General features: G+C 40.9%; 1 protein-coding gene across 8 annotated transcripts in view; it reads left to right on the top strand.

Annotated features, from left to right (window-relative positions):
- The window catches only part of Kif1b (kinesin family member 1B), a 142956-nt gene that overhangs the window by 83495 nt on the left and 34838 nt on the right, over positions 1 to 24623 (top strand). For 5 of the 8 annotated variants that reach the window (XM_090335854.1, XM_090335850.1, XM_090335852.1 and 2 more), the window contains 8 exons: positions 7289 to 7382; positions 10067 to 10215; positions 12208 to 12386; positions 13132 to 13269; positions 15123 to 15371; positions 22143 to 22261; positions 23844 to 23929; positions 24488 to 24617. In XM_090335854.1, coding sequence (XP_090191980.1) covers positions 7289 to 7382; positions 10067 to 10215; positions 12208 to 12386; positions 13132 to 13269; positions 15123 to 15371; positions 22143 to 22261; positions 23844 to 23929; positions 24488 to 24617 — 1144 coding nt within the window. The remainder of the gene's footprint in view (positions 1 to 7288; positions 7383 to 10066; positions 10216 to 12207; positions 12387 to 13131; positions 13270 to 15122; positions 15372 to 22142; positions 22262 to 23843; positions 23930 to 24487; positions 24618 to 24623) is intronic. The other 3 variants (XM_090335857.1, XM_090335856.1, XM_090335855.1) reach the window with 1 other exon arrangement.

The raw sequence follows: 24623 nt of genomic DNA, 5'->3' as shown, positions 1-24623 counted from the left end.
TTTTATTAGAACACATTATTTTAAATAGTTTTTTTTTCCTTCTAAGAAATGGCTTCCTAACGCACAAAAAAAATGCTTTCAACTAACTTTTTTTCCTCTAAAGACAAAAAGCAAATGGAACTTGGGATATTTTTGCTTTCATAGCAATAAGAGTTCTAGTCTTCAGGGTTTTGCTGGCATATGGGATGTGGTTGATTGATGCTGTAGTGTGTTGCCTTCATTAATACAACAGTACTGTGCCATTTTGTCTGAGTATACTTGGTTGTCTATTTCAACTCAGTCACTTCAATGCATCTATGTAAACCCACAGTTGTCTTTCCTTTGTTTTGCTTTAGATATAATTATGCCGACTATTTCTTTCGGCAAAATAATTTTCTAGTCTTGTAAATAATAACTTGGCTTTCAACTCTTTCGCAAAAGTAAGAGTTCAGCCGGGAGTTTGGCCTAGTGGTTAAAGTGCTTGCCTAGCATGCATGAAGACCCGGGTTCGATTCCTTGGTACCACATACATAGAAAAAAGCCAGAAGTGGTGCTGAGGCTCAAGTGGTAGACTTCTAGCCTCAAGAAAATCCAAGGACAGTACTCAGGCCCTGAGCTCAAGCCCAGGACTGGCAAAAAAAAAAAAAAGTAAGAGTTCATTTCTGTAACTTGAAGTAACATATTTTCGTTTTGGGGGCGGGGCAGGCAATTTGGTCTTTACACACAGGTGTGCCCCTTTCCCACAAAACAGTGGGAGTAAGTTAGCTGTCCACTAGTGATCCAAGAATGATCCAAATGATACTAGAATGAAGACACTGTGGTCAGAACCATGTCTGCAGTAATATCTCCAAAAAAAAAGATTTGGGTTTATGCCTATTTTGTTGATACAGGTATTCTCATATTGCTGAGAAGTTTAGAAATCTAAAGGAGTCCTTAATTTTATAGACCAGGAAAAAAAAAAGGTTTGGTTGACTGCTATAGATATCATAGATGTCCCTTTGCACATTTCAGAACAGATACTTATTTTGGGAAGTAACTATGAATAAAAAATTGCTTCAGTGGAGCTCTCACTGAACAAATACCATCTTTTGTGAGCCCATCTTGCTTTTGTTTTTAATTTGCCAGTCCCTGAGTCCTGGCCTGGGTACTGTTCCTGAGCTTCTTTTGCTCAAGAGTAGCACTCTCCCACTTAGCTACCACTTAGCTACCACTTAGCCACAGCACCATTTCTGGCTATTTCTGTTTATGTGGCACTGAGGAATCAAATCCAAAGCTTCATGCATGCTAAGCAAGCACTCTACTAAGCCACACTCCCAGCTCCTTGCTTGATTTTTTTTTTTAGCCTTTGTTATTTTTAAAAATTATTTTTGTGGGTTGTGGGGATTGAATTCTGGGCCTGGGCATTGTCCCTGAGCTCTTCATCTCAAGGCTACAACCCTAACCCTTGAGCCACAGCCCCATTTCCCCTTTTCTAGTGATTAATTGGAGATAAGTGCCCAGACTGGCTTTGAACTGGGATCTTCAGTAGCTAGGATTGCAGGGGTGAGCCACTGCAGCACACCCAGCTCTTTTGTTTCCTCTGAGATTCAGTCTCACTATGTTGCCCCAGTTGGTCTTTGCACTGGTATCTTCCTCTCCTGGCTTCCTGAATAACTGGGATTCTAGGCATGCACCAATGAATGGGCTTGCTTTTTTGATCTTATAGTGTCTCTCCCCGAGCCTCAGTTCTACAAGACCAAAGCGAAATGGTCATCATTAATTTTAAGGCACTATTCTATTATTGAAATATCTCAACTCATTACCATAGTGAAATGAAAGTGCTTATACTAATGAGATTACATAGTGACCTGATAGCAGTGGAGGGACATAGAAGAGTCCTAAATAATTTGTGTAGTTTTGTAAGCCAAAATGGTATTTCATGGAGAGTTAGTCATTCTGTTTATCTGGTAAGTCTAAAACCAAAGGGTGTTTCCTTTATACTTGCTTCCAATTATTTCTAGTACTGTTTTTCCTTTCTTTAGTGATGTAAGAAATGAACATTGTTTATTACATTGAAGTGACTTGAGGTGACCTTCTGTGCTTTACATGTAGTTTGATACTAAAAAACAAAACACTCTGCTTTTTTTTTTTTTTTTTTTTTTTGTGGGTTATGGGGCTTGAATTCTTTGGCTCAAGACTACGACCCTACCCTTGAGCCACAGTCCCACTTCCCATTTTCTAGTAGTTAGTTGGAGATAAGAGGCTCAAGTTCTTTAGTGCCTAGGCTGGCTTTGAACCTTGATCCTCAGATCTCAGCTTCCTGAGTAGTTAGGATTACAAGCATGAGCCACTCAGCTACTCTGTGCATTTTTAAGTGCTATTACACAGTAGGAAGTTACATGGCTTCCCACAGTCTGAACAGTCTGAACCCAGTGCCTTACTCTGGTCCTTTGTAGACTTGCCTTAATGGTTTGTGCAAAAGACCAGAAGATGGGAAGCTGCCTGTGGCTTGGTGTACTGGCAGGGAAGCCTCCCTAGATGTTAGGGAAAGCACTGTCAGAGCCAAATTGTTATAAGCAATTTCTGTAATTGTCCAGTTTATGTTCTCTTTTCCAGATTTTAAGGCCTATCCTAGATACTTAGTTAGGACCATTTTAGGTTGTGAATTGTATTGGTTTTTCCTCCTATTACTGTAAAAAGAAGTCACGAAACTTCTTGTTAATGAACTGTGGATTTTTCCCTCAATTTCCTAAAACAATGCTTGAAGATTGTCCTGAGTGTCAGATCTGCCTTTCCAGGAAAGGGAAAGTTAGTGTGTACCGTGAAAAAATAAAGTCCTTGTTCAATAAAATATGAAATTGTCTTGTAAGAGTATGATTTATGTGTGTGAAAGAAGGGAAAAGTGAAATGAGGTAATTTTGGGGGGAGGGGACGGGGGGAATGAGGCTTGAACTCTGGCCTGGGTCCTGGCCCTGAGCTCTTCAGCCCAAGGCTACCACCTTGCCCTTGAGCCACAGCCCCACTTCCTGTTTTCTAGTGATTAATTAGAGATAAGAGTCCCTCAGCTTTGTATTTCCCAGGCTGGCTTTGAACCTTGATCCTCAGATCTCAGCCTCCTGAGTATCTAGGATTACAGGCATGAGCCACTGCCTGACTAGGTAATGTCAATTAAACTGACTTTACTGATTGCTTTTTTGTCTGAAGATGGCTGTATACCATTTCTTTTTTTTCATATATTTTTATTGTAATTAATAGAAGGGTTACATTATATTCACCAAATAGAAGGTGCATTACTTTACATACATTGATCCCCTTTCTCATGTCTTGGTCCCCATTTCCCACCCCCTACCCCCGTGTATACCATTTCTTAACAAATATTTCTACGTGGTTATTTTATTTCCAAGCATTTACATTTACTGCCTTTTTCTGTAACAAAATCTCAGTCTGGTGTACAGCTCAGTGGTTAGAGTACTTGTCTAGCATATGCAAGGCTTTGGAGCTCACCAAATAAAAAGAGTGGGAATTAATAACTTACATAGGATCTTTAGCTATATTTATTCTATATTTCTACTTCATGCTATATTTTTCTTCAGACTTTTTGTCATATAACATAAATATTACTTCCTGTTTTCTTGGTGTTTCAGCTGTTTTCAGTTTTTTCATTATATAGTCATTTGAAGTGCTTTTAAATGAAATGGCTACATATCTTCATAGAGATATGAAGCTAAAAGTAACTATATCTTTTCTACCCTGTAATATCTGCTTTTTTTTCCCACCCAAATTATTGGTGATTGACTAGAGAGAAAACAGGATAAAGCAAAGTATTTTTCTTAGTGTGGACTGTTTGTTTTTAATTGAAATGCATTCCAGTAATGCACTACAATGTAGAATACAGCATTCATTATATGAGTGTTTGGGTTTGCTTGCTTGAACTCAAGGCCTGCACACTGTCTCTTGAGTTTTTTTGCCCAAGGGTAGTTCCTCTACCATTTGAGCCACGCCTTTACTTCCAGCTTTTTGGTGATTTAAATGAAGAATCTCGATTTTCCTGCCAGGACTGGCTTCAAACCTGGATTCTCAGATCTCAGTCTCATAGTAGCTAGGATTACAAGCATGAGCCACCATTGCCTGAATAATTTCAAACTGTTTGATAGTGCAGATTCTCTGACATTTCATTCTTTGGGTATGCCAGGTTTGTTGTGGCCTTGATGTTCTTATACATCCCTTTGAGTATAATCCTTTCCCATCATGCTTCTCTACCAGATTTGAGCCCATGTCTTTCAGTTCTAGTTCACCCTGTGTTGACTCTCAGTGTTATAGTAATGATAACTTATAACTATCCTCCTACTGAGATGTAAATGCACTTGGAATAAGCATCTTACCGGTCTTGTTTACTGCACCAACCATCTATTTACACAGAATGGGAGAGTAGTTCTCACACTGTGACCACAGCCCCATAGAAGATCCTGTGAGAACACAGACTCTGGGTCCACTCTCACAGTGTCTGGCTGGGTAGATCTGGGATGAGACCTGATACTTTGCAACTCACAGACGTTTCCAGGTAATATTGATGGGCCAGCTGGCACTCTTGAGAATCATTGATCTAAGCCAAGCATTGTTGGCTCATGCCTGTAATCCTAGTTACTTAGGAGGCTAATATCTGAGGATCATGGTTCAACGTTAGCCCAGGCAAGAAAGAAAGACCGTGAGAGTTTGGAAATGGTGCCATAGCTCAAAGTGGCAAAGCACTAGCCTTGAGCACCAAAGCTCAAAGGTCCTAACTTCAAGCCCCATAACCAATAGCAACAACAAAGATCATAATGTGCCAGTCATTTTTTCTATAATTTTTTAAATTATTTTTTTAATTAAAGAATTTATTAACATTGATTTTTACATCATATTTCAAATGATGTGTATTCAAGAAGGGAATCTCTATATATGATCACTGGATCATAATGTGCCAGTCATTTTAAGGTGCTGGGGATTGAGCCCAGAACCTTAGGCATACTAGGCAAGTGCTTTACCACTGACCTTCCGTCCCAGCCCTCAAGTAATATTTTCAGACATCTTTTCATGCTTCTCTGCTGTGGAGGCTGGAAAGTGGACATAGGCAACCTGCAAATGAACGGGTGATTGTGTTCCAATAAAACTCTATTCACAAAACTATTGGGAGGCTGGGTCTAGCTTGTACGTACATCCTGTACTTACTGACTCTTGGTCTAGAGAGTAGTTCACTTTAAAGAATGATTAAAAGATGAGCACACTGGGCTTGGTGGCTCACACCTGTAACCCTAGCTACTAGGAGGCTGAGATCTGAGTCCGGTTCAAACCCAGCCCAGCACCAAAAAGTCTGTAAGACTCTTATCTCCAATTAATCACCAGAAAAAGATGAGCAAGTGACTGTGAGTCTGATCTGGAAGACTGTTAGGTGCTAGATGTTTCAGCAGTCAATGACAATAACGGACCTGGTCTCATGAAGTTCATTCTGCACATGTAATACCATGTATCCTTACCGAACTTACCCCTTACATCATTCGCCTTTACTCCCTACCCCTCCCTTTTTTTGCCAGTCCTGGGCTTCAACTCAGGGTGTAAGCTCAGTCCTTGGGCTTTCTCAAGGCTGGAGCTCTACCACTTGAGCCCACCACTCCATTTCTGGCTTTTTTCTATGTATGTGGTTCCAAGGAATCGAACCCAGGTTTTTGTGCGAGCACTCTACCAACTAGGCCAAATTCCCAGCCCCTTTTCTCCCTTTTCTATTTACTATACTGTACATAGTTTGTAATAGTATATAAACCTGTATCATTGGCTCTTGGTTTTGAATACTGCCAGCACCACTAAAGAAAGCAGGCTTCCTTTGTGAGTTCGGTTTGTCAAAGTGGCTAGGGTCTTGGAAAGAAGAGTTGTGTTTTTCTCTTGCCTATAGGAGCTCCTTTTGTCATGGAGTTAGCTGACGAGGAACTTTGTAACCCTCTGGGTCCATGAAATGTTGATATGGGAGTGGCAGGTTCCGTCTGACAGTGGTACAGGTCCATTTCCTGACAGCCTGTGACCGAGTCAGTCCTGGGCAACCAAAACAGAAGTCGGAGTAGATCATAAGATGCTATACCTAATGCCATGTTTTAGTATTTCATCATGGGAAAGTCTCTTTTCTTAATCCCTTTCCATCCCTTACTCTCCCCCTCTCTCCTCTTTTTTTCTCCTTCTTTTTTGTCAGTTATGGGACTTGAACTCTCAGGGCTGGGGTACTGTCCCCGAACTTTTTTTGCTGAAGTCTAGCACTACCACTTTGAACCATAAGCACCACCTCCAGTTTTCTGGTGGTTAATTAGGGATAAGAATCTCATGTCCTTTTTTGTGTCTGGGCTAGTTTTGAACCTTTATCCTCAGATCTCAGCCTCCTGAGTAGCTAGGATTATAGGTGTGAGCCATCAAGCTCAACTAAAACATATTTTTTATAAAATGTCAGTCTATTTATGTACTACTGAATGTATATTTAAACCTTCTATTTACTTTTTTTTTTTTTGCCTGAACTCGGGGCCTGAGCACTGTCCTTGGGCTTTCTTCAAGGCCCTATTTAAACCTTCTATATAGAATTTACAATATATTTTTCAATGGCCAGGAGTTTGGCTTAGTGGTAGAGTGCTTGTCTACAATGCACAAAGACCTGGGTTCGATTCCTCTGTACCACATACATAGAAAAGAGCCGAAAGTGGTGCTGAGGCTGAAGTGGTGGAGCTCTAGCCTTGAGAAAGTCCAAGAACAGTGCTCAGGCCCTGAGCTCAAGCCCAGGACTGGCAAAAAAAAAAAAAAAGAGATACTTTTCAAGCATTTAATAATCTTTTGCTGCTTTGAGGTGATAATACCCTTTTTGAATGAAGTAGGTGGAGAAATGAAAGACAAATCTGATGAATTATAGCAATCCCTATTTTATATTGTAATAATAGATTTTAAAATAAAATAATCTCTTGAGTAACAATATGATCTATGAATTATTTCAGCCCAATACTGATAAGAGCATCTGGCTATCTGAAGGCAGAATCCGTTCTACCACTATAAAGATGGCTTGTCACCCACGGGGTACTTTCGAGTCTACAGTCTTAAATTTTACCCCTTCCAAACAGATAAATGAAACTTTGACAGTACTGGTGAATTTGATCTGTTCCAGTATTGTCTTTCTCTGGAATTGTTCAGTGTGTAAATATGGTTTCATTCCTTAGTCTCCCTTTCTTGTATTTGTCCTTTGTGCTCTCTATTCTTCCCCTGGTATCCTTTTCCTCCCTCTTATTTCCTCTCTCTCCTACATGGCATTTCCTTTCTTTTCCTTCAGGACTATGAGAGTAAATTGCAGGCCTTGCAGAAGCAGGTTGAGACCCGATCCCTGGCTGCGGAAACAACAGAAGAGGAAGAGGAAGAGGAAGAAGGTAATGTTTAAACAATGAACTTTCCCTCATTTTTTTTTTTCAGAGCTATATTATTAGATCAGCCCTCTATTGGCTATCATCAGAGCTGGGTTTTTCAGATTTGACTTCCCTCTCTTGACCTTAAATGGAACCAATTTACAGATTATTTAGCCTGTGCTCAGTGCTAAGAACCAGGCTGTAGTCTATGGAGTGGCAGTAGAATTCTTAGTGTCCTGTAGAACTTCAACACTTCTGAACACATTGTCTCAGATCCCTGTAAAAAGATCATCTTAACAAGTGACGGAAGGGGTGATATTGTCCAAAAAGAAATGTACTCATTACCAGGCTTATGTGACTGTACCTCACCTTTATGCTATAGTTGATCTTAGCCAAAGGGCTGAGAAGTGATAACATCACCTTTATAATAATAAGAAAGAGAATAAATAATAAAAACAAGCCGCGCACTGTTGGCTCACACTTGTAATCCTAACTACTCAAGAGGCTGAGATCTGAGGATCATGGTTCGAAGCCAGCCCACGAACAAAAGTCTGAGACTCTTATCTCCAGTTAACCACTAGAAAACTGGAAGTGGTGCTGTGGCTCAAGGGATAGGGCCGTAGCCTTGTGCTGAAAAGCTCAGGGATAGCGCCCCAGCCCAGAGTTCAAACCCTAGGACTGACAATAATAATAATAACAACAACAACAAAGTTAGAACCACAATATGCTGTTCAACATATTGTTGAATTCAACCACTCCTCAGTGGATAACACTGCTTATCTAAAAAGTTTAGCCTGGTAGGTGCCAGTGACTCACACCTGTAATCCTGGCTATTCAGGAGGCTAAGATCTTAGGATCAGGGTTCAAGGCTAGCCCAGTGTAGGAAAGTTTGTGAGACTCATCTCCAAATAACCACCAGAAAACCAGAAGTGGGGCTATGGCTCAAAGTGTTGGGAGTGCTAGCCTTGAGCAGAAAAGCTCAAGGACAGTGCACAGGCCCTGAGTTTAAGCCCCAGGACTGGCAAAGGAAGGGGGTGGGGAGGAAGGAGGGAAGAAAGGTAAGAAAGAACATAATCATTCTTCAGGTGATCTGTTTCCATTTGGAATGTGTCCATATACTTTTGCTCCGTTCCTGGCAGATGTCTAATGATATTTCCCCTTTCTGCCTGACTTTCTTTTTTTCAAACTTTTATTTGTGAGGGGATGTTGGTCGAGGGGCTTGAACTCTGGGCCTGGTTGCTGTCCCTGAGCTCTTTAGCTCAAGGTCAGTGCTCTTATCACTTGAGTCACAGCACCGTTTCCACATTTTTCAAAATCTCTTAGCCGAGTTAGGGCTCATTGTTATAATATGAACATTCATCACATTTTTTTCTTATCAATATACATAGTTTTGCAAGGAAGGGTCATTGTGACATTTCCATACATTTATAAAATATATGCCAATCAACTTCATTGGATTTATTGCTGTTCTTTATACTCATATTCCAATTTTCCACACATCTTCTTGTTAGTCTATCGGCTTCCAATTAACTTTGAAGATCTCTTCATTTTTATGCTGAGCTATTTTTTAAATACTTACGTAAGATAAGACACTTTTTCCCCTATTAGAAAGGAAAAAAGAAGGATTAGCACAATGGCTTATGCCTGTAATCCTAGCTACTTGCGATACAAAAAATAAGTATGATTGCAGTTTGAGGCCAGCCCAAGCAAAAAATTAGAATGTCCTCATCTCAGCAAATAACTAGGCATGGTGTTACATGGCCTATTATCTCAAGTGTATTTGGGATATTTAAAATAGGATAAAGTCAAGCACTGGTGGTTCACACTATAATCCTAGCTACCCAGAGACTGAAATGTGAGGATTGCAGTTTGAGGCCAGTCTGGCCTGAAAACTCCCTGAGATACTTATTTCTAACCAGCAAAAGTCTGGAAGTAGAACTGTGAATCAAGTGGTAAAGTACCAGCCCTGTGAAAAAAAAAAAAAGCCAAGTTAGTGTGAGGCCCTGAGTTCCAGTCCAGTACTGGTACCAAAATAATAATAATCCCCCTATAACCCAGAAGCATTATAGTCTAAGCTACCTTGGACACGAACATAATACCTATGCCCAAAATAATGCAAAAAGGGATGGGACTCAGGTGGTAAGCAACAGAGCACCTGCCTACCAAGTGAGAGGCTCAAGAGTTCAGCTGCCAGTACTACCAAAAAAGAGAGAGAAGTCGGACATATGAAGTTGTGTATCATCAAGGATTAGAGACATTCTTTACAGTTTAGCCACGTATTAGAATTATCTGTTTAGAAATAAAGGAAGAGGACATATATATTTTTTTCTTTTTTTGCCAGTTGTGGGGCTTGAACTCAGGGCCTGACCACTGTCCTTGGACTTTTCTCAAGGCTAGAGCTCTATCCTTGAGCTACAGCACCACTTCCAGCTTTTTTTCTATGTATGTGGTGCCAAGGAATCAAACCCGGGTCTTGTGCATGCTAGGCAAGCACTCTACCACTAGTCCAAACCTCGGGCCCAGAAATATATTTCTTTAATGTACTGTTTCAAATAAATAGGTCTTAATTTTTTCTCACATGTGTACAGCTTATATCATATCAACATAGTAAACAAACTTTACTAATAAAAAAAAACAAAACTGGGAAATAACATGGTAAATGCTATGAGGTGTGATTTCCACTCAGTGTGCTTCATTTGGTTTTTCAGTTCCTTGGACACAGCATGAGTTCGAGTTGGCCCAATGGGCTTTCCGGAAATGGAAGTCTCACCAGTTTACTTCATTACGGGACTTGCTCTGGGGCAATGCCGTGTACCTGAAAGAAGCCAATGCCATCAGTGTGGAGTTGAAGAAGAAGGTAGGGGAACGCTGAGAACATGGGTAATGTGCAGGCAGAGCTGAGACTCACCTTGAGCTAACCTTTCTGTAGGGAGCTCAACTACTTTATGCTATGAAGCAGCAATGTATGTGCAATGCACATAGTAGGTGCTAATTAAACTAAAAGTAGTTTTAGTTCATTGTACAAAGGTGAATATATAATTTTGATAATAGGTAGAGAAACTTCTTAATAGAAAAATGTTTCTCTTGGGTTTCCGGAAAAAAAAAAATCTCAATTTTTACTCTAGTTGTGTGTGTGTGTGTGTGTGTGTGTGTGTGTGTGTGTGTGTGTGTGTGTGTGTGTGTGTGTGTGTGTGTGTGTGTGTGTGTGTGATGTTTCTCTTGGGTTTCCAAAAAAAATTTCAGTTTTGTGTGTGTGTGTGTGCATATGCATGTGCATGTACACACCAGTTCTGGAGCTTTGAACTCAGGGCCTCCTGCTCTTGCGTGGCTTTTTTACTGAAGGCAGACATTCTACTGTTTGAGCCACACCTCCACTTCCAGCTTTTTGCTTGTTAGCTGAAGATAAGAGTCTCATGGATTTTTCTGTCTGGGATGACTTTCATCCATATTCCTCAGATCCCGGACATGGGCATCTAGCTTCATTTGCATGTTTTTTCATTTGCATATTGTTTTTCCTAGGGCTTGAACTCCAGGCCTAGGCACTGTCCCTGAGCTCCTTCCTGCTCAAAGCGAGAGCTCTACCACTTGAACCATAATGCCACTTTCTGACTTTTGAGTGGTTAATTGGAGACTTTTCTGCCCATGCTGACTTCGAACTGCCATCCTTAGATCTCAGCCTCCTGAGTAGCTAGGATTACAGGTGTGAGTCAGCACTGCCTGGCTTCCCTTTAGGTTTCAACTATTAATTCTATACCTTTTAAGACCTGTGTGTCTCTTCACCACTAATTGACGTGTCTCCTAGCATCTGGGAGACACTGCTGTGCTGTAAACTCGCACATGGGCTTTGGTCCTACATAGCTGGGAGCAATACTACGTCTCGAGTTGCGTTTACCTAGTTAACAGATTTACTCATCCACAAAATGAGTTGACAACAGAGCCTGCTTGCTCAGGGGTATTATGGCATATGAAGGGGCAAATGTACATAAAACACTAAAAATAGTGTCTGAGCATGGTCAAAACAATAAATGTTACCTATTTTCATAATTGTTACTAACACTTTACACCAACCATTAGATTGAGCCCTCCTCTGCCCTCCTGGGTATCTCCTGATTGCTCAGATTACAGTCAGAAACCAGCTCATTCAGTAAGAAGGAACAGAGTGCTTGTCTTGGGAAAATGTATTATCTTCTAGGGCTTACATTCTCCTTGTGTGAAGTAGACCTCATCTTCACTCGTGATCTCAGATGAATGAGCCTTCTCATATTGTAATTACTAATACATTCATTGCCAAGTAGACTCAAGGCAGGGACTTTGTTTTTCTGTTCTTATTGCTGCACCTAGAGTTTAATTAGTGTTTGCTGGTGAAAATATAGGTTGGTAGCAAAAGATGAATGACATGATGCATGCATGGCACCCTATAGTAAACGCTTCTAGGAGTAGTGGTTATAATCGTCAGAAGTTAAAATTGAAGCCTTTGATGTGTTCCATCCTCTCTTTATTAGAGATGACTTAGGGATACATTGTTGGGTCCACCTTTTAGTCTCTGATATGAGTTCCACTGAAGCCTTTATTCAGTCAGCCAAAATGTATTTACTGGGGTTTTGGTTTGTGTAAAAATACTTTGCCAGGCTAAGAAAACAAAGTCGTAAATTGCTTAGTTTGCAATTAAGGTTGTTCCCTGCGCTTAATAATATAGATGGCCAATTTTCCCGGTAAGTCACAAGCTGTTAGTTGAGCACATACTTCACTGTCAGCCTCCTTCCCGTTGAGCAAGGAGACTTTACCCTGTCTGTGAATGCTGAAATGGTCATGGCTTCACCGCTCGTCATTGTTTTATTCCTCCATTCAGGTGCAGTTTCAGTTTGTTCTGCTGACTGACACTCTGTACTCCCCGTTGCCTCCTGAGTTACTTCCCACTGAGATGGACAAAACACATGAGGCCAGGCCTTTCCCTCGTACAGTGGTAGCAGTAGAAGTCCAGGATCTGAAGAATGGAGCAACACATTATTGGTCTCTGGAGAAACTCAAGTATGAAAAGATTCATAAAAGCTGATTGTGTCACATAGAACGTAATAGTAAATTGTTCAGTCAGCTTCTTCCATCCTCCACTCTCTCCCGGGATGGAACGCTGTCTTTCCTGTGTTCTCTAAATGCTGTTGCCGACTAACATTACCATCCATTTACCTTCTGCTAGGTGAATGAATCCTACTCCTCGAGTACCTTCATAGACCCTTAAACTTGGGATGGTCCACTTCTGTGATATTTATTTCTATGTATTTCTATCTTGTATCTAGAAATCATTCATCTTTTTTCTCCTGGGAAGTTACAATCTAGCTTTATTTACATTTAGTATGGTGAGATAATTGTCACTGCCTGCGTATATTGAAATAGCATATACTATTTCCTCTGAGACTTGCCTCAGGACAGGGTAACTGGCTCTTCTTTTTTTGTATCATTTTGGTTGGTTTGTTTGTTTGTTTTTTGAGACAGTCTTGCTCAAAAATCCATGCTTGCCTTGAACTTGTAATCCTTCTGTCTTAGTCTCCTGGGTACCTGGGATTATAGCTGTATGCCACTTCACCTATCAGGGTAAACATTCGTCATTTTTTGTGGCTTCTCTTTAGACATTGCTGTCTTCTTTTGCCTTTCATTAGTTTGTGATAACATTCAATAATGGGAACAACTTAAAAAAAACGATGTGGAAGATGCTTCCAAAGCAAACTGGAATGTAATCTGATGATATTAACCACTCCTGCCTTTGTTCATTCCACAGGCAGAGACTAGATTTAATGCGAGAGATGTATGACAGGGCAGGGGAGATGGCCTCCAGTGCCCAAGACGAGAGTGAGACCACCATGACGGGCAGTGATCCCTTCTATGACCGGTTCCACTGGTTCAAACTTGTGGGAAGGTATGTGTTGATGTTGCTTTGTTTTTAAATTTTTGTTACCACTATTTAAAATCCCAGCAGATATTCTAAGGATTTTAAAGGGGGAAAAAAATCCTCTAATCTTATTCACTCATGGTATAAACACCGAGTCATTGGCTTATTTCAACATATATGTTGTTTTGCCAGACTTTCAGCCAACACTCTTCTCTTGTTCCCAGCTTATTTGCAAAATGTTACATAGTTGATTAAGATAGATTGAAAGGAAAAATAAAAAGTATATATATATATATATTACACAGTCTAATAAAATTATAGTATCTATGTATGCCTTAGCTCTGATTTGTGTTCACTTTTTCCTTAACACAATTACTTCTCTTTACTCATTGTCTAAGGTGAATTAATCACATACCTTGGCAGTCCTCTTCTCTCCTTCTCTCTCTCTGTCTCTCTCTGTCTCTCTCTCTGTCTCTCTCTCTGTCTCTCTCTCTGTCTCTCTCTCTGTCTCTCTCTCTCTCTCTCTCTCTCTCTCTCTCTCTCTCTCTCTCTCTCTCTCTCTCGCTGCCAGTCCTAGGGCTCAAACTCAGGGCCTGCATACTGTCCCTGAACTCTTTTTTTTTTTTTTTTTTTTTAGTACTCTACCACTTGAGCCATGGTTCCCCTTCTGGATTTTTGATTATTTATTGGAGATAAGAATCTCACAGACTTTCCTGCCTGGGCTTCAAACTGCAATCCTCACATCTCAGCTTCCTGAGTAACTAGGTCTACAGGTGTAGACCATTGATACCAGACTTGAATATTTTTTGTGTATTCATTTCCAACATTTTATGAAACCAAGTATTGCCTCTGTGTGTTAGAAATTTGGAAGCAGAGAAATTAATTTTGAGCTTATTGATTTTAAGAATTGGAGTCGTTCTGACAAATGTAACTATAACCCCTCTATACATTACCCCAACAATAAAATTTTTTAAAAAGTCCCCCTCCCCCAAAAAAGAACTGGAGTTGTTTTCAACTGCAAAAAATCCCTGTGATAATATTTAAAGAAACCATGTAAAAAAGGAGTTACTGAAGTACTAGTATTTTATTGAAATGAAGTAAAAAACCTTTTCTACTTTAGTTTGATCACTTTGATAGTAGACTAGTTTTTTGTGGTTTTTTTTTTTTTGTTGTTGTTTTTTAAGAGATGATCTGGCCAAACACATCATCTTATCTTACCCAAGGAAAGCATTCCTTCTGTGGCCTATACAATTCCTGCTCTAAAATGAGAATTCAAATCAATCAATCTTTTTTTTTTTTTTGCCAGTTCTGGTTCTGGGGCTTGAACTCAGGGCCTGGGCATGTCCCTGAGCTGCTGTTGCTCAAGGCTAGTACTCTGCCACGTGAGCCACGCCACCATTTCTGGATTTTTCTGTTTATGTGGTACTGAGGAACTGAAACCAGAGCTTCGTGCATGCTGGACAAGCATTCTACCACTAAGCCACATTCCCAGCCCTCAGAATTCACATCTTTCTACTTCATGTTAATGTTGAGTAGGTTCTTTAAGTCCTGAATGCTGATCTTTTGTGTGAACTAGGGAGTAGAAATGTTTTATAACATGATTTACACAGTATTTTAACCAGATTTACCAGGGGTGGTACTCATGGATTTCCTTTGATTTCTTATTCTAAGGATCCATCCTTATAGAACTTTTTTTCCCTGCCCTCTTCCCTTTCACTTGACCCAGATGAGTTATGCTGTTTTATTCTTTTGCTTTTCTATTTGCTCTTATTGTGTTGGTTCCTCAGTGGATTCTGTCCTGTTGGCACCTATAGCTTCCTGTTTAACCAACTCTTCCTTTTTCCCTGGCTGTGTTAATTGGCGTCTTACCTGGTGTCTAGCTCCCCCATTTTCCACGGCTGTGTGAATGAGCGCCTTGCTGACCGCACACCCTCCCCCACTTTTTCCACCGCCGATTCCGACATCACTGAGCTGGCTGACGAGCAGCAAGATGAGATGGAGGATTTTGATGAGGAGGCATTCGTGGATGACACCGGCTCTGACGCAGGGACGGAGGAGGGATCGGATCTCTTCAGTGATGGGCATGACCCGTTTTACGACCGATCCCCTTGGTTCATTTTAGTGGGAAGGTTGGTGAGGTTATTACGAGAAAGGCAAAAAGGGACCAGCTCTTGCTTTGAAAGGCCTCTGTGCAATTGTGGGTAATCTTTGCCTTCACCAGTTTAATTCATGAATCCTCAGTCTCATGTCCTGCAATGTGCTTGGACTCCCTCTGTAAAGGTTAATCTGGCTGGAGAGTGCACTCAGGTACTTAGTGGAAAAGCACACAGCCATGTATGAAGACATCATGTTCAGGACTGCTTGTCCTAAATTGCCCAGTAGTATGTTCTGAGGGAGGAAATGCAAAAGAGAACGTAATTAAAGTGAAGAGTCGAACACAATGGATTCCACAGATGGCAGTGTTGTGGTAAGGAAGCAGATGGAGATAGCGTATGGTAAACCACAGCAAGCCCAAGGTTAGATAAGCCATGCAGGAACCAGAGGACTGAAATAGACTTGGAGTAGTATTAAGTACATGCTTTTGGCTTAGTCTGTTGCATCTTAAAAAGAACCTTAGGAAGTAGCAAGATTTTTTACTCCCCTTTGTCTATAGGGACTCCCTTTCTGTATCATTCTACCAGAATTTACCTATGGGACAAATCTCAGAAAATTTCTATTGAGCTTATCAACAATGAATATTTGTTTGGTGCTACATGAAACTGCTTTTGTTGGGTTCACCAAACTGAGGCATTGTCTGGCTGTCAGACTATGCATTTCTCTATTAGAAATGCAAAATTCTTTGTCACGTGTTCCCAATACTGTCTTTGTTCACATTCAGGCTTCCCGATGAGTAATGGTCATTATAATTCCAGTAATAAAACATTCATTAGATTAAGCTAAAACAAGCTGTAGGCTTTAAAGCATAAAAATTAAGTTTAGTGCAATATTAGAACCACAAGATGTTGTTCAGCATATTGAATGTGTTGTTGAATTCAACCACTCCTCAGTGGATAACACTGCTTATATAAAAGTTCTGCCGAGTGCTGGTGGCTCATTTCTATAATCCTAGCTACTCAGGAGGCCAAGATCTCAGGTCATAGTTCAAAACCAGCCCAGGCAGGAAAATCTTGGAGACTCTTATCTGGAAGTAGCACTATGACTCAAAATGGTAGAGTACTAGCCTTGAGAAAAAGATTTCAGGGACAATGCCCAGGCCCAGAGTTCAAGCCTCATGACCAACCAGAAAAAAAAGGTTGACCACCCTGCACTGCCACCGCCCACCCCCCGGCCTCCCGCCCCAGCAAGACTTGTTCCAAAACTTAGCTCAGGAAAAGAGGAAAGATAGGTTCCTCGGTAGAAATGAAAACCTTAATTACAATGTTGAGTTATAATATTAGACACACTCTGGATTTACAGTGGCAAAGACCATTTAAAGTTTAGTTTCTTCCTGAGTAAACATAATGAGATGTACCATAAATATTGTTTTCTACTGTTCTTCTACTGGTCTATTGCCAGAATCAGATGCTTAGAATTTCAGAGAAGCTGACTAAGAAAGGCACAAATAATGACTGTCCCTTTACCCTCATACATGACCATCCTATTCTAAATTATTGCCTGTTAAATCTGTTTGCCATACACCTCGTCTCAGTGTCAGCTACATCGCTCCTAGAGATGCCGCTTGTGAGGAGAAGGCAGCGTCCCTGACTACCCTCAACATTATATATAATTTAAGGTATAATGACACTGTGATTTAGGATTTGGCCTTTTTTTTTGAAAGATTTTATTAACACTGATTTTTACATCATATTTCAAATGTCACGTTTAACAAACAAGTGTCAAGAAGAGAATCTCTATATGCAATCACTGGCACATAGATTTTTAGAATATAATTAAAATTAAACTGAGGGTTTTTATGTCATAGATACATATCAATCTATATAATATAAATTATATCCCATCATAGATTTTTATGTCTGTGTAGTTATGTTTATATCTCCAAGACCATGTTCATAACCTTGGATAACCAAATACCGAGTCATTGCTCTCGTACTTTTTGGATCTAATATTCACATATCAAGGAGACCATGCACCTTTTGTTCCTAGGATTTGGCCTTTTAATTTGTTTGGGTTCTAGACTTCTAAAACTGATGTCACCTTGCAAGGATGATACTAGGAGATAGGAGTTGGCTAGGAATGTAGCACAGTTGTAAGACCTAGGGATTTATCACCAATATGTAAAAAGAGACACTGGGCACAGTGACTCCTGTCTATAATCCTAGTTCCTTGGGAGACTGAGATTGAGAGGATTGTGGTGTTAAGCCATTCTTGGCAGAAAGTTTGAGTATCTTCATCTCAGCCAGTAAAAAACCAAGTGTATCAGTATATAGGAAGTATAAGTAGAAAAATCTAGGCCAGCCTGGGTAAAAAGTGAGACCCTACACAAGAACAACTCAGGCACAGCTCAAGCATTAGAGCATGTGCTTAGCAAGTGTAAGACCTTGAGTTCAAATCTCAGTACTGCCAAAAAAATAGATGAGACTGGGGAGGAGGTGAAAGCATAGCAGTTGGCAAAGTGGAAGATGGATATCCATCTTATCCTCATTTACATTCCTCTTCCACAAGAAAGTGACAGTGCAGCATCGTCAGTTGCTCAGCAGTCATTGGATATAAAAATTACTTTTTTCCTGCTTTGTAATTCATAGGATTGGATTCCCCATATTGGCATGGAATTATAAATGTGACTTGCTTGTAAAAGTTTCCATCTTCCTAATGAAATCTGCGTGTAGATGGGTTGACTGACCTTGATTGCCTCTGGTGAATCCTTGTATCAAGATGCAAAGAGCTTGTCCCTTTAGCTATTCTCTTATGGCATGCTGGGATGTATAAACCATCCATCGTAACTGGGGATGAGAGACGTGAGCAGCTAGTCTTCTAAGTTGAAAAGGGGGCAAAAGATGATGATTCTGTAACCACTCTGACCTAAATTGACATTCCTCTGTAAGAATCACTGTAATTATGCTGATTTTCTTATCTTTATGTTGACAAATTTGTTTTTTTCTTTCTGATGTAACATCGTGGAGTTTTTCTGCTAACATGTCCTTTACATCTTCCTTGTCAGTTCTCCTTCAGTCTGCTAGTTCAAAGTATACTTTAAGAATTGCAGAGTAATTACAATTTGTGTATATGTGTGTGTGTGGATGATGGGACTTGAACTCTGGGCCTGGGCGCTGTCCCTGAGATCTTCAGCTCAAGGCTACCATCCCACCCCTTGAGCAACAGCCCCACTTCCCGTTTTCTAGTGATTAATTGGAGGTAAGAGTCTCATGGTCTTCAGTGCCTGGGCTGGCTTTGAACTGCAATCCTCAGATCTCAGCCTCCTGAGTAAGTAGGATTACAGGCGTGAACCACCGTGCCCAGCCAAAAATTTTTAAAGCTTCAAAGGAGAACTTTTATGCAGTGGTGATTTGAGCTAGGAGTCCAGAAACAGTCTAGTGAGTGTGCATTTGGGTATCACAGAAGTGATAGCCCACTCCTGACCTGGAATTGCAGATTGCATGCTGAGTAGGGAAACATGCAATAATCCCTATTCAGTGGAATAGCTACTGCCAGAAGCAGAGAGGAAATTCTTGTCTTTAATGTGTGTTCCAATATTAACTTTTTATAATCCTGTGAAGGTTATACACTTTTCTAAAAATGCAGTTTGCTTTTGGGCCGGGATATAGCTCAATAGTAGAGCACCTGACTAATATGTGAGGTCCCACAAAAAAAAAAAAAGTGAATGCTAGTATCTCCCACCTATAGTAGTAGCTGCTTAGCAGCAGAGATTGGGAGGATAGCAATTGCAGGCTAGCTCAGGTAAAAAAGTTCACAAGACTTCAACTCGATAGAGAGAATCAGCCTAGAATCATGGCTCATGCCTAAAATATGAGATATTCAGGTGGCTAAGATTCTGAGGACTGTTTTGAAACCAGTACAGTTAGAAAAGTCCATGAGACTTATCTCAAATTAACCAGCAAAAAGCCACACTGGGAGGTATGACTCAAGTGATAGAACACCAACTTTGAGTGGAAGAGTCAAGTAAGAGTGTGAGACCCTGATTTCAAGCCTGAATACTGGCACCAAAAATATAAATAATGGGGTCTGGAGTTTGACTTATGGTAGAGTGCTTCCCTTGCATGCACAAAGATCCAGGTTCGATTCTTCGGTATCACATACATAGAAAAGCCAGAATTGGTGCTGTGGCTCAAGTGGTAGAGCATTAAGCTTGAGGAAAGCCCAAGGAGAGAGAGTGCTCAGGCCTTGAGTTCAGCCCCCAGGACTGGCAGTAAAATAAATAAAGAAATAAATAAATAAAGGCCAGGAGTGTAGCCCAGTGGTAGAGTGCTTGCTTGCCTAGCATGCACAAAACCCTGGGTTTGATTCCTTGGTACATCGTACATGGAAAAAGCCAGAAATGGCACTGTGGCTCAAGTGGTAGAGTACTAACGTTGAGAAAGCCCAACGGCAATGCCCATATCCTGAGTTCAAGCCCCAGGACTGGCATGAAAGAAAAAAGAAAGAAATATATAAATAAAATTTTTAAAAAAACAATAAGCCAGGAGCCAATGACTCTCATCTGTAATCCTAGCTACTCAGGAGCCTGAGATCTGAGGATTGAAGCCAGCACTGACAGAAAAGTCCCCATAACCAATTAACCACTCAAAAATAGAAGTGACGCTATGGCTCAAATGGTAGAGCTGTAGCCTTGAACACAAAGAGGCTCAGAGACAGTGCATAGGCCCTGAGTTCAAGCCCCACAATCAACAAAATAATAGTGATAGTAATAATAATAAAGCAACCTAATACAAAGTTCAATGGTTTTGCCTCCCTGTCTCTGGTATAATACATTTTTCTGATAAACCTTCTGCTTAAAGTTAGAGGAAGATCTCTTTCCTTTTCTCTATGTACAGAGATGTTCATTCAGCCTATTGATTGAGCATAGGTATTATGTCAGACTCTACAGACAGTGGTAAGCAAAGGAAGAGATAATTTTTGTTCTGACAAACTTACAGAAGTACAAAGTACAAATCAGAGTAGTGATGTAAGAATGGAGTATATTGCTCAGGTGGTATAACCTTGAGGGGACCTGTCATCAAAGTGGTATTTAAAATAGCACCTGAAGGTGGGAGGTGGGACATGTAGAACAGAGATGCCTCTGGGCAGGGGGCAAGTTGGCCAGTTCTGAATGGCCTCAGTGTTTGTAGTAGGCAGGTCTGCTGGCATCGGACCTAGAGCACCGTGATCTTTATGTGTACTGACTTTGGAGGTGAAATTATCTATTTAGTATCACAGGCCAAATTCTTAGTCTTTAAACAGTCATACCAACAGTATTGGATGGTCATGTTTGTAATTCTTTTTAGATTACTTGTTTATTTTTAAGCTTTTGAACAACAAAGCTTTAATTCTTTGTCTCTTGCTACCTCCCCTCCTGCTTTGGAGGCAGACTGAAAGGGAATAATACCATAAACTGATTCGATATTGACTTGCAGTTATTCTCATTTTAATTTTCATTCACACATCATTTATATTTTGTTTTTATTAATACTACTTTTTTGTTGTTATTCTGTTTTCATAATTTTGAGTTGAAATCCCAAATATCCATTCCTCCATTCTTCTCGCTTTGTTTTAAAGTTTGTATCAGAATAGGAGAACATAAGACAGGTCTGTGTGTCATATTCAGTTGTTTGATTTCCTGATACAAGTGTTTATTCTTTGTCTTTTGTTTTATGTGCAAAGATCAGCATATACCAAGCGGGAAGACAAGAGTAACAGTAGGAACTAGAACCTCCATCTCTTCCACTCACTGGAATGAGCACTGTGAAACTGCTGTCATCAGTTTTGCCTCTTTTTCAAAAAATCAGTTGCTACAAAATAGTGAAAGAAGATGACACAGATATCATAAAAGTTTGCTTGTTTATTTGAAATATAAATTGTGAAATCTGTAACTCTTATTTATATATCTCTGACTTAGGTTTGGGGAGCAAATGCACATCTATAGGAACCAGCTTTCTTCTCTGGTAGCCTTTGCCTTGATGCCAATTCAGAGACTCCTGCTAGCTCACTACTCAAGAAATTTCTAACCATGTAGTCTCTGCCCACATGTATAGGCTTCCCTTACTATTGTAAAGTCACCTTGCCTCAAGATAATAATAGTCCTTAGAATAAAAATAAAGATCCATGGGGCCAGGAGTTTGGCCTAGTGGTAGAGTGCTTGCCTAGCATGCACAAAGACCCAGGTTCAATTCCTCAGTACCACCCATATAGAAAAAAAAGCCGGAAGTGGTGCTGAGGCTCAAGTGGTAGAGCTCTAGCCTTGAGAAAGTCCAAGGACAGTGCTCAGGCCCTGAGCTCAAGCCCAGGACTGGCTAAACAAATAAATAAAGATTCATGATGCAATAATGTAGCTTTTTAAGTTACTAACTATATTTCAGTCATATTATCCTGCCTTTTTTGTTTCCTGACTTCAGTCCATTGGGAAAGAATCTTGGTCATTCCTTATGTTTAAAGGTTAAGCTCTTCAGTGCTTTCCTTTCCCTACCAGTGATATTTACAGAGCAGTGTGTCAAATGTCTACTTCCAATTGTTACTCTTCTCCTGCAATACAATTCTTACAGAGATTAATTTGGTGTAAGTTGGTCTTTGTCAGCTGTCTTGACAAACATTTGCATTTGTATGTCTTGTCATTGCTGAAAAAGCAACTGGAGGCAGTTTGAGAAGGCCTAGAAGCCAGCTCAGTTGTGAAGAGATACTCTCAGTGAGGCTGAGAGCCAGCCTCTCCCTCTTAGGGATGCTCTGATATGTTTCCTGCCTTCTGTCTCCAGGGCATTTGTGTACCTGAGCAATCTGCTGTATCCTGTGCCCCTGATTCACAGAGTGGCGGTCGTCAGTGAGAAGGGGGAAGTGCGGGGATTTCTGCGGGTGGCTGTGCAGGCCATTGCAGGTGGGTAACCCTCCTTTGAATGAAGGCTCTAGATCTAGTGACCATGCAGGCCAGGTCTGTGAGGGCCACATTTTGGTCACAAACACAAAAAGTGGTGTTTGTATTTGGAAGTCTTTCTTGCTTCCTTTTTAGATTTTTTTCCCCCTCAGGTATCATAAATTAATTCTGTTTAGTCTAGGCTCCAAGTATTTTGGAATAATGGGGTAAAGGTTTTTCCTTCAGCCGAGGGCAATGGCTCACTCCTGTGATCCTAGCTATTCAGGAGACTAAAATCTAAGGATTATGGTTCAAAGCCAACCCTGGCACTGAAGTCTGTGAGACTCTTACCTTCTCAATTAACCACCAGAAAACCAGAAGTAGGGCTGTGGCTCAAGGGGTAGGGCAGTAAGCCCTGAGCTGAAGAGCTCAGGGACAGCACCCAGGCCCAGAGTTCAAGTCCCATAACCGGGGGTGGGGGGGGGGAGTTTTCCTTTAGCCCAGCTCATACCTGTAATTCTAGCTATTCAGAAGGTTGAGATATAAACATCTTGGTTGGAAGCCAGTCTGAGAAGGAGAGTCCATGAGATGCTTATTTCCAGTTAACCACCAAAACAGAAGTGGAGCTGTGGCTCAAGTGGTAGAGATCTAGCCTTGATTTGAAAAGCTCGAGGACAATGCCCAGACCCTGAATTCAAGCCCAGGAGTGGCACAAAAACCGAAACAAAAACAATTCTTGCTGGTTGCTATAATCCTAACTACTTGGAAGACTGAAGATGAGAGTCACAGTTTGAAGCTAGTCCAGGCAGAGTAGCTCAGGAGACTCCTTTCAACCCATAGCTAGGCCTGTTGTCATCCTAAACTACATGAGAGGTCCGGGATTATAGTTCCAGGCCAGCCTAGGCAGACAAGTACAAGACTCCATGTCAACAGAGGGAAGCTGGATGCAGTGACACTTCCTATCATCCCAACCCAACAGGCAGATTGTGGTCCAGGCACATGCCTGAGCAGTGCACAAGACACAACCTCAACAACATAGGTATAGGGAAGCCAGGTGCGGTGGCTCACGCTTATAATCCTAGCTACTCAGGAGGCTGAGATCTGAGGATCAAGGTTCAAAGCTAGCCCAGGCCCAAAAGGACCTGGGACTCTTACCTCCAGTTAACCGATAGGGAAAAAAAAACGGGAAGTGGGGCTTGGCTCAAGGGTAAGGTAGTAGACTTGAGCAGAAGAGCTCAGGGAATGTGCCCAGGGTGAGTTCAAGCCCCATGAACCACCAAAAATTAAAAGAAAAAAAAGAAAAGGTGTAGGGGCATGGCTTAGTGATAGAATGCCTGCAAGCATTAAGTCCTGGGTTCAAACCCCAGTATTGCCAAGAATGGGGGGGGGGGGAGAGAATGAAAGTAGTTATTCACTAACCAGTTTTACTTGAGCTAAGAAGATGATATATCTACCTGAACTGAGCTGTTTGTAGTCATTGTAATTTGACTATAACTGTACTTGTTCTATGTAAAAGGACTTTCCTGTTTCTTTATATTCTGTAATCCTCTCTGCATGGATACTCTTAATGTGCTCTTTGTTTTGTTTTGTTTTTCTTTCTATTTAGCGGATGAAGAAGCTCCTGATTATGGCTCTGGAATTCGACAGTCAGGGACGGCTAAAATATCTTTTGATAATGAGTACTTTAATGAGGTGAGAAATCTTTAGGAAGAAGGAATACCTTGAGGAAAGGGAAAGAAGCAGATGTTGTATAAGGAAATTTCTAGCATTGGAGGCCAGTTTCCCTGCCTAGAGCTTTAAGTAGGATGCCGGTAAGCCCAGAGTTGTTGAGTAAGATATCAAGATGCTAGTAAAAATTCATTGTGTAAGCCAGGCACAGTGGCTCATGCCTGTAATCCTAGCTACTCAGGAGGCTGAGATCTGGGGATCGTGGTTCAGAGTCAGCCCGGGCACTAAAGTCTGTGAGATTCTTATCTTCAGTTAACCACTAGAAAACCAGAAGTGGCACTGTGGCTCAAGTGGTAGGGCTATAGCCTTGATCTGAAGAGCTCAGGGACAATGTCCAGGCCCAGAGTTCAAGTCCCATGACTGACCAAAAAAAAAAAATTGTGTGCATATTAGCATGTTGCCTTTTCTTTTCTCAGACAGCTCCTTAATCCATATCCTCTTCCAGTCACTTATTTGTAAGGAAGTGGGTGGGGAGTGTGGATATACTACTTCCTTTTATACCTACCTCTGCCTCAATTTCAGAGTGACTTTTCCTCAGTTGCAATGACTCGTTCAGGTCTGTCCTTGGAGGAGCTGAGGATTGTGGAAGGACAGGGTCAAAGTTCAGAAGTCATCAGTCCTCCAGAAGAAATAAACCGGATGAATGACTTGGGTACGT

Source organism: Megascapheus bottae, chromosome 6 (assembly GCF_031878675.1).
Source record: "Megascapheus bottae isolate mThoBot1 chromosome 6, mThoBot2.hap1, whole genome shotgun sequence".
Lineage (NCBI taxonomy): Eukaryota > Metazoa > Chordata > Mammalia > Rodentia > Geomyidae > Megascapheus > Megascapheus bottae.
The sequence above is the reverse complement of the archived record's forward strand: the minus strand, read 5'-3'. Positions and strand labels throughout refer to the sequence as shown.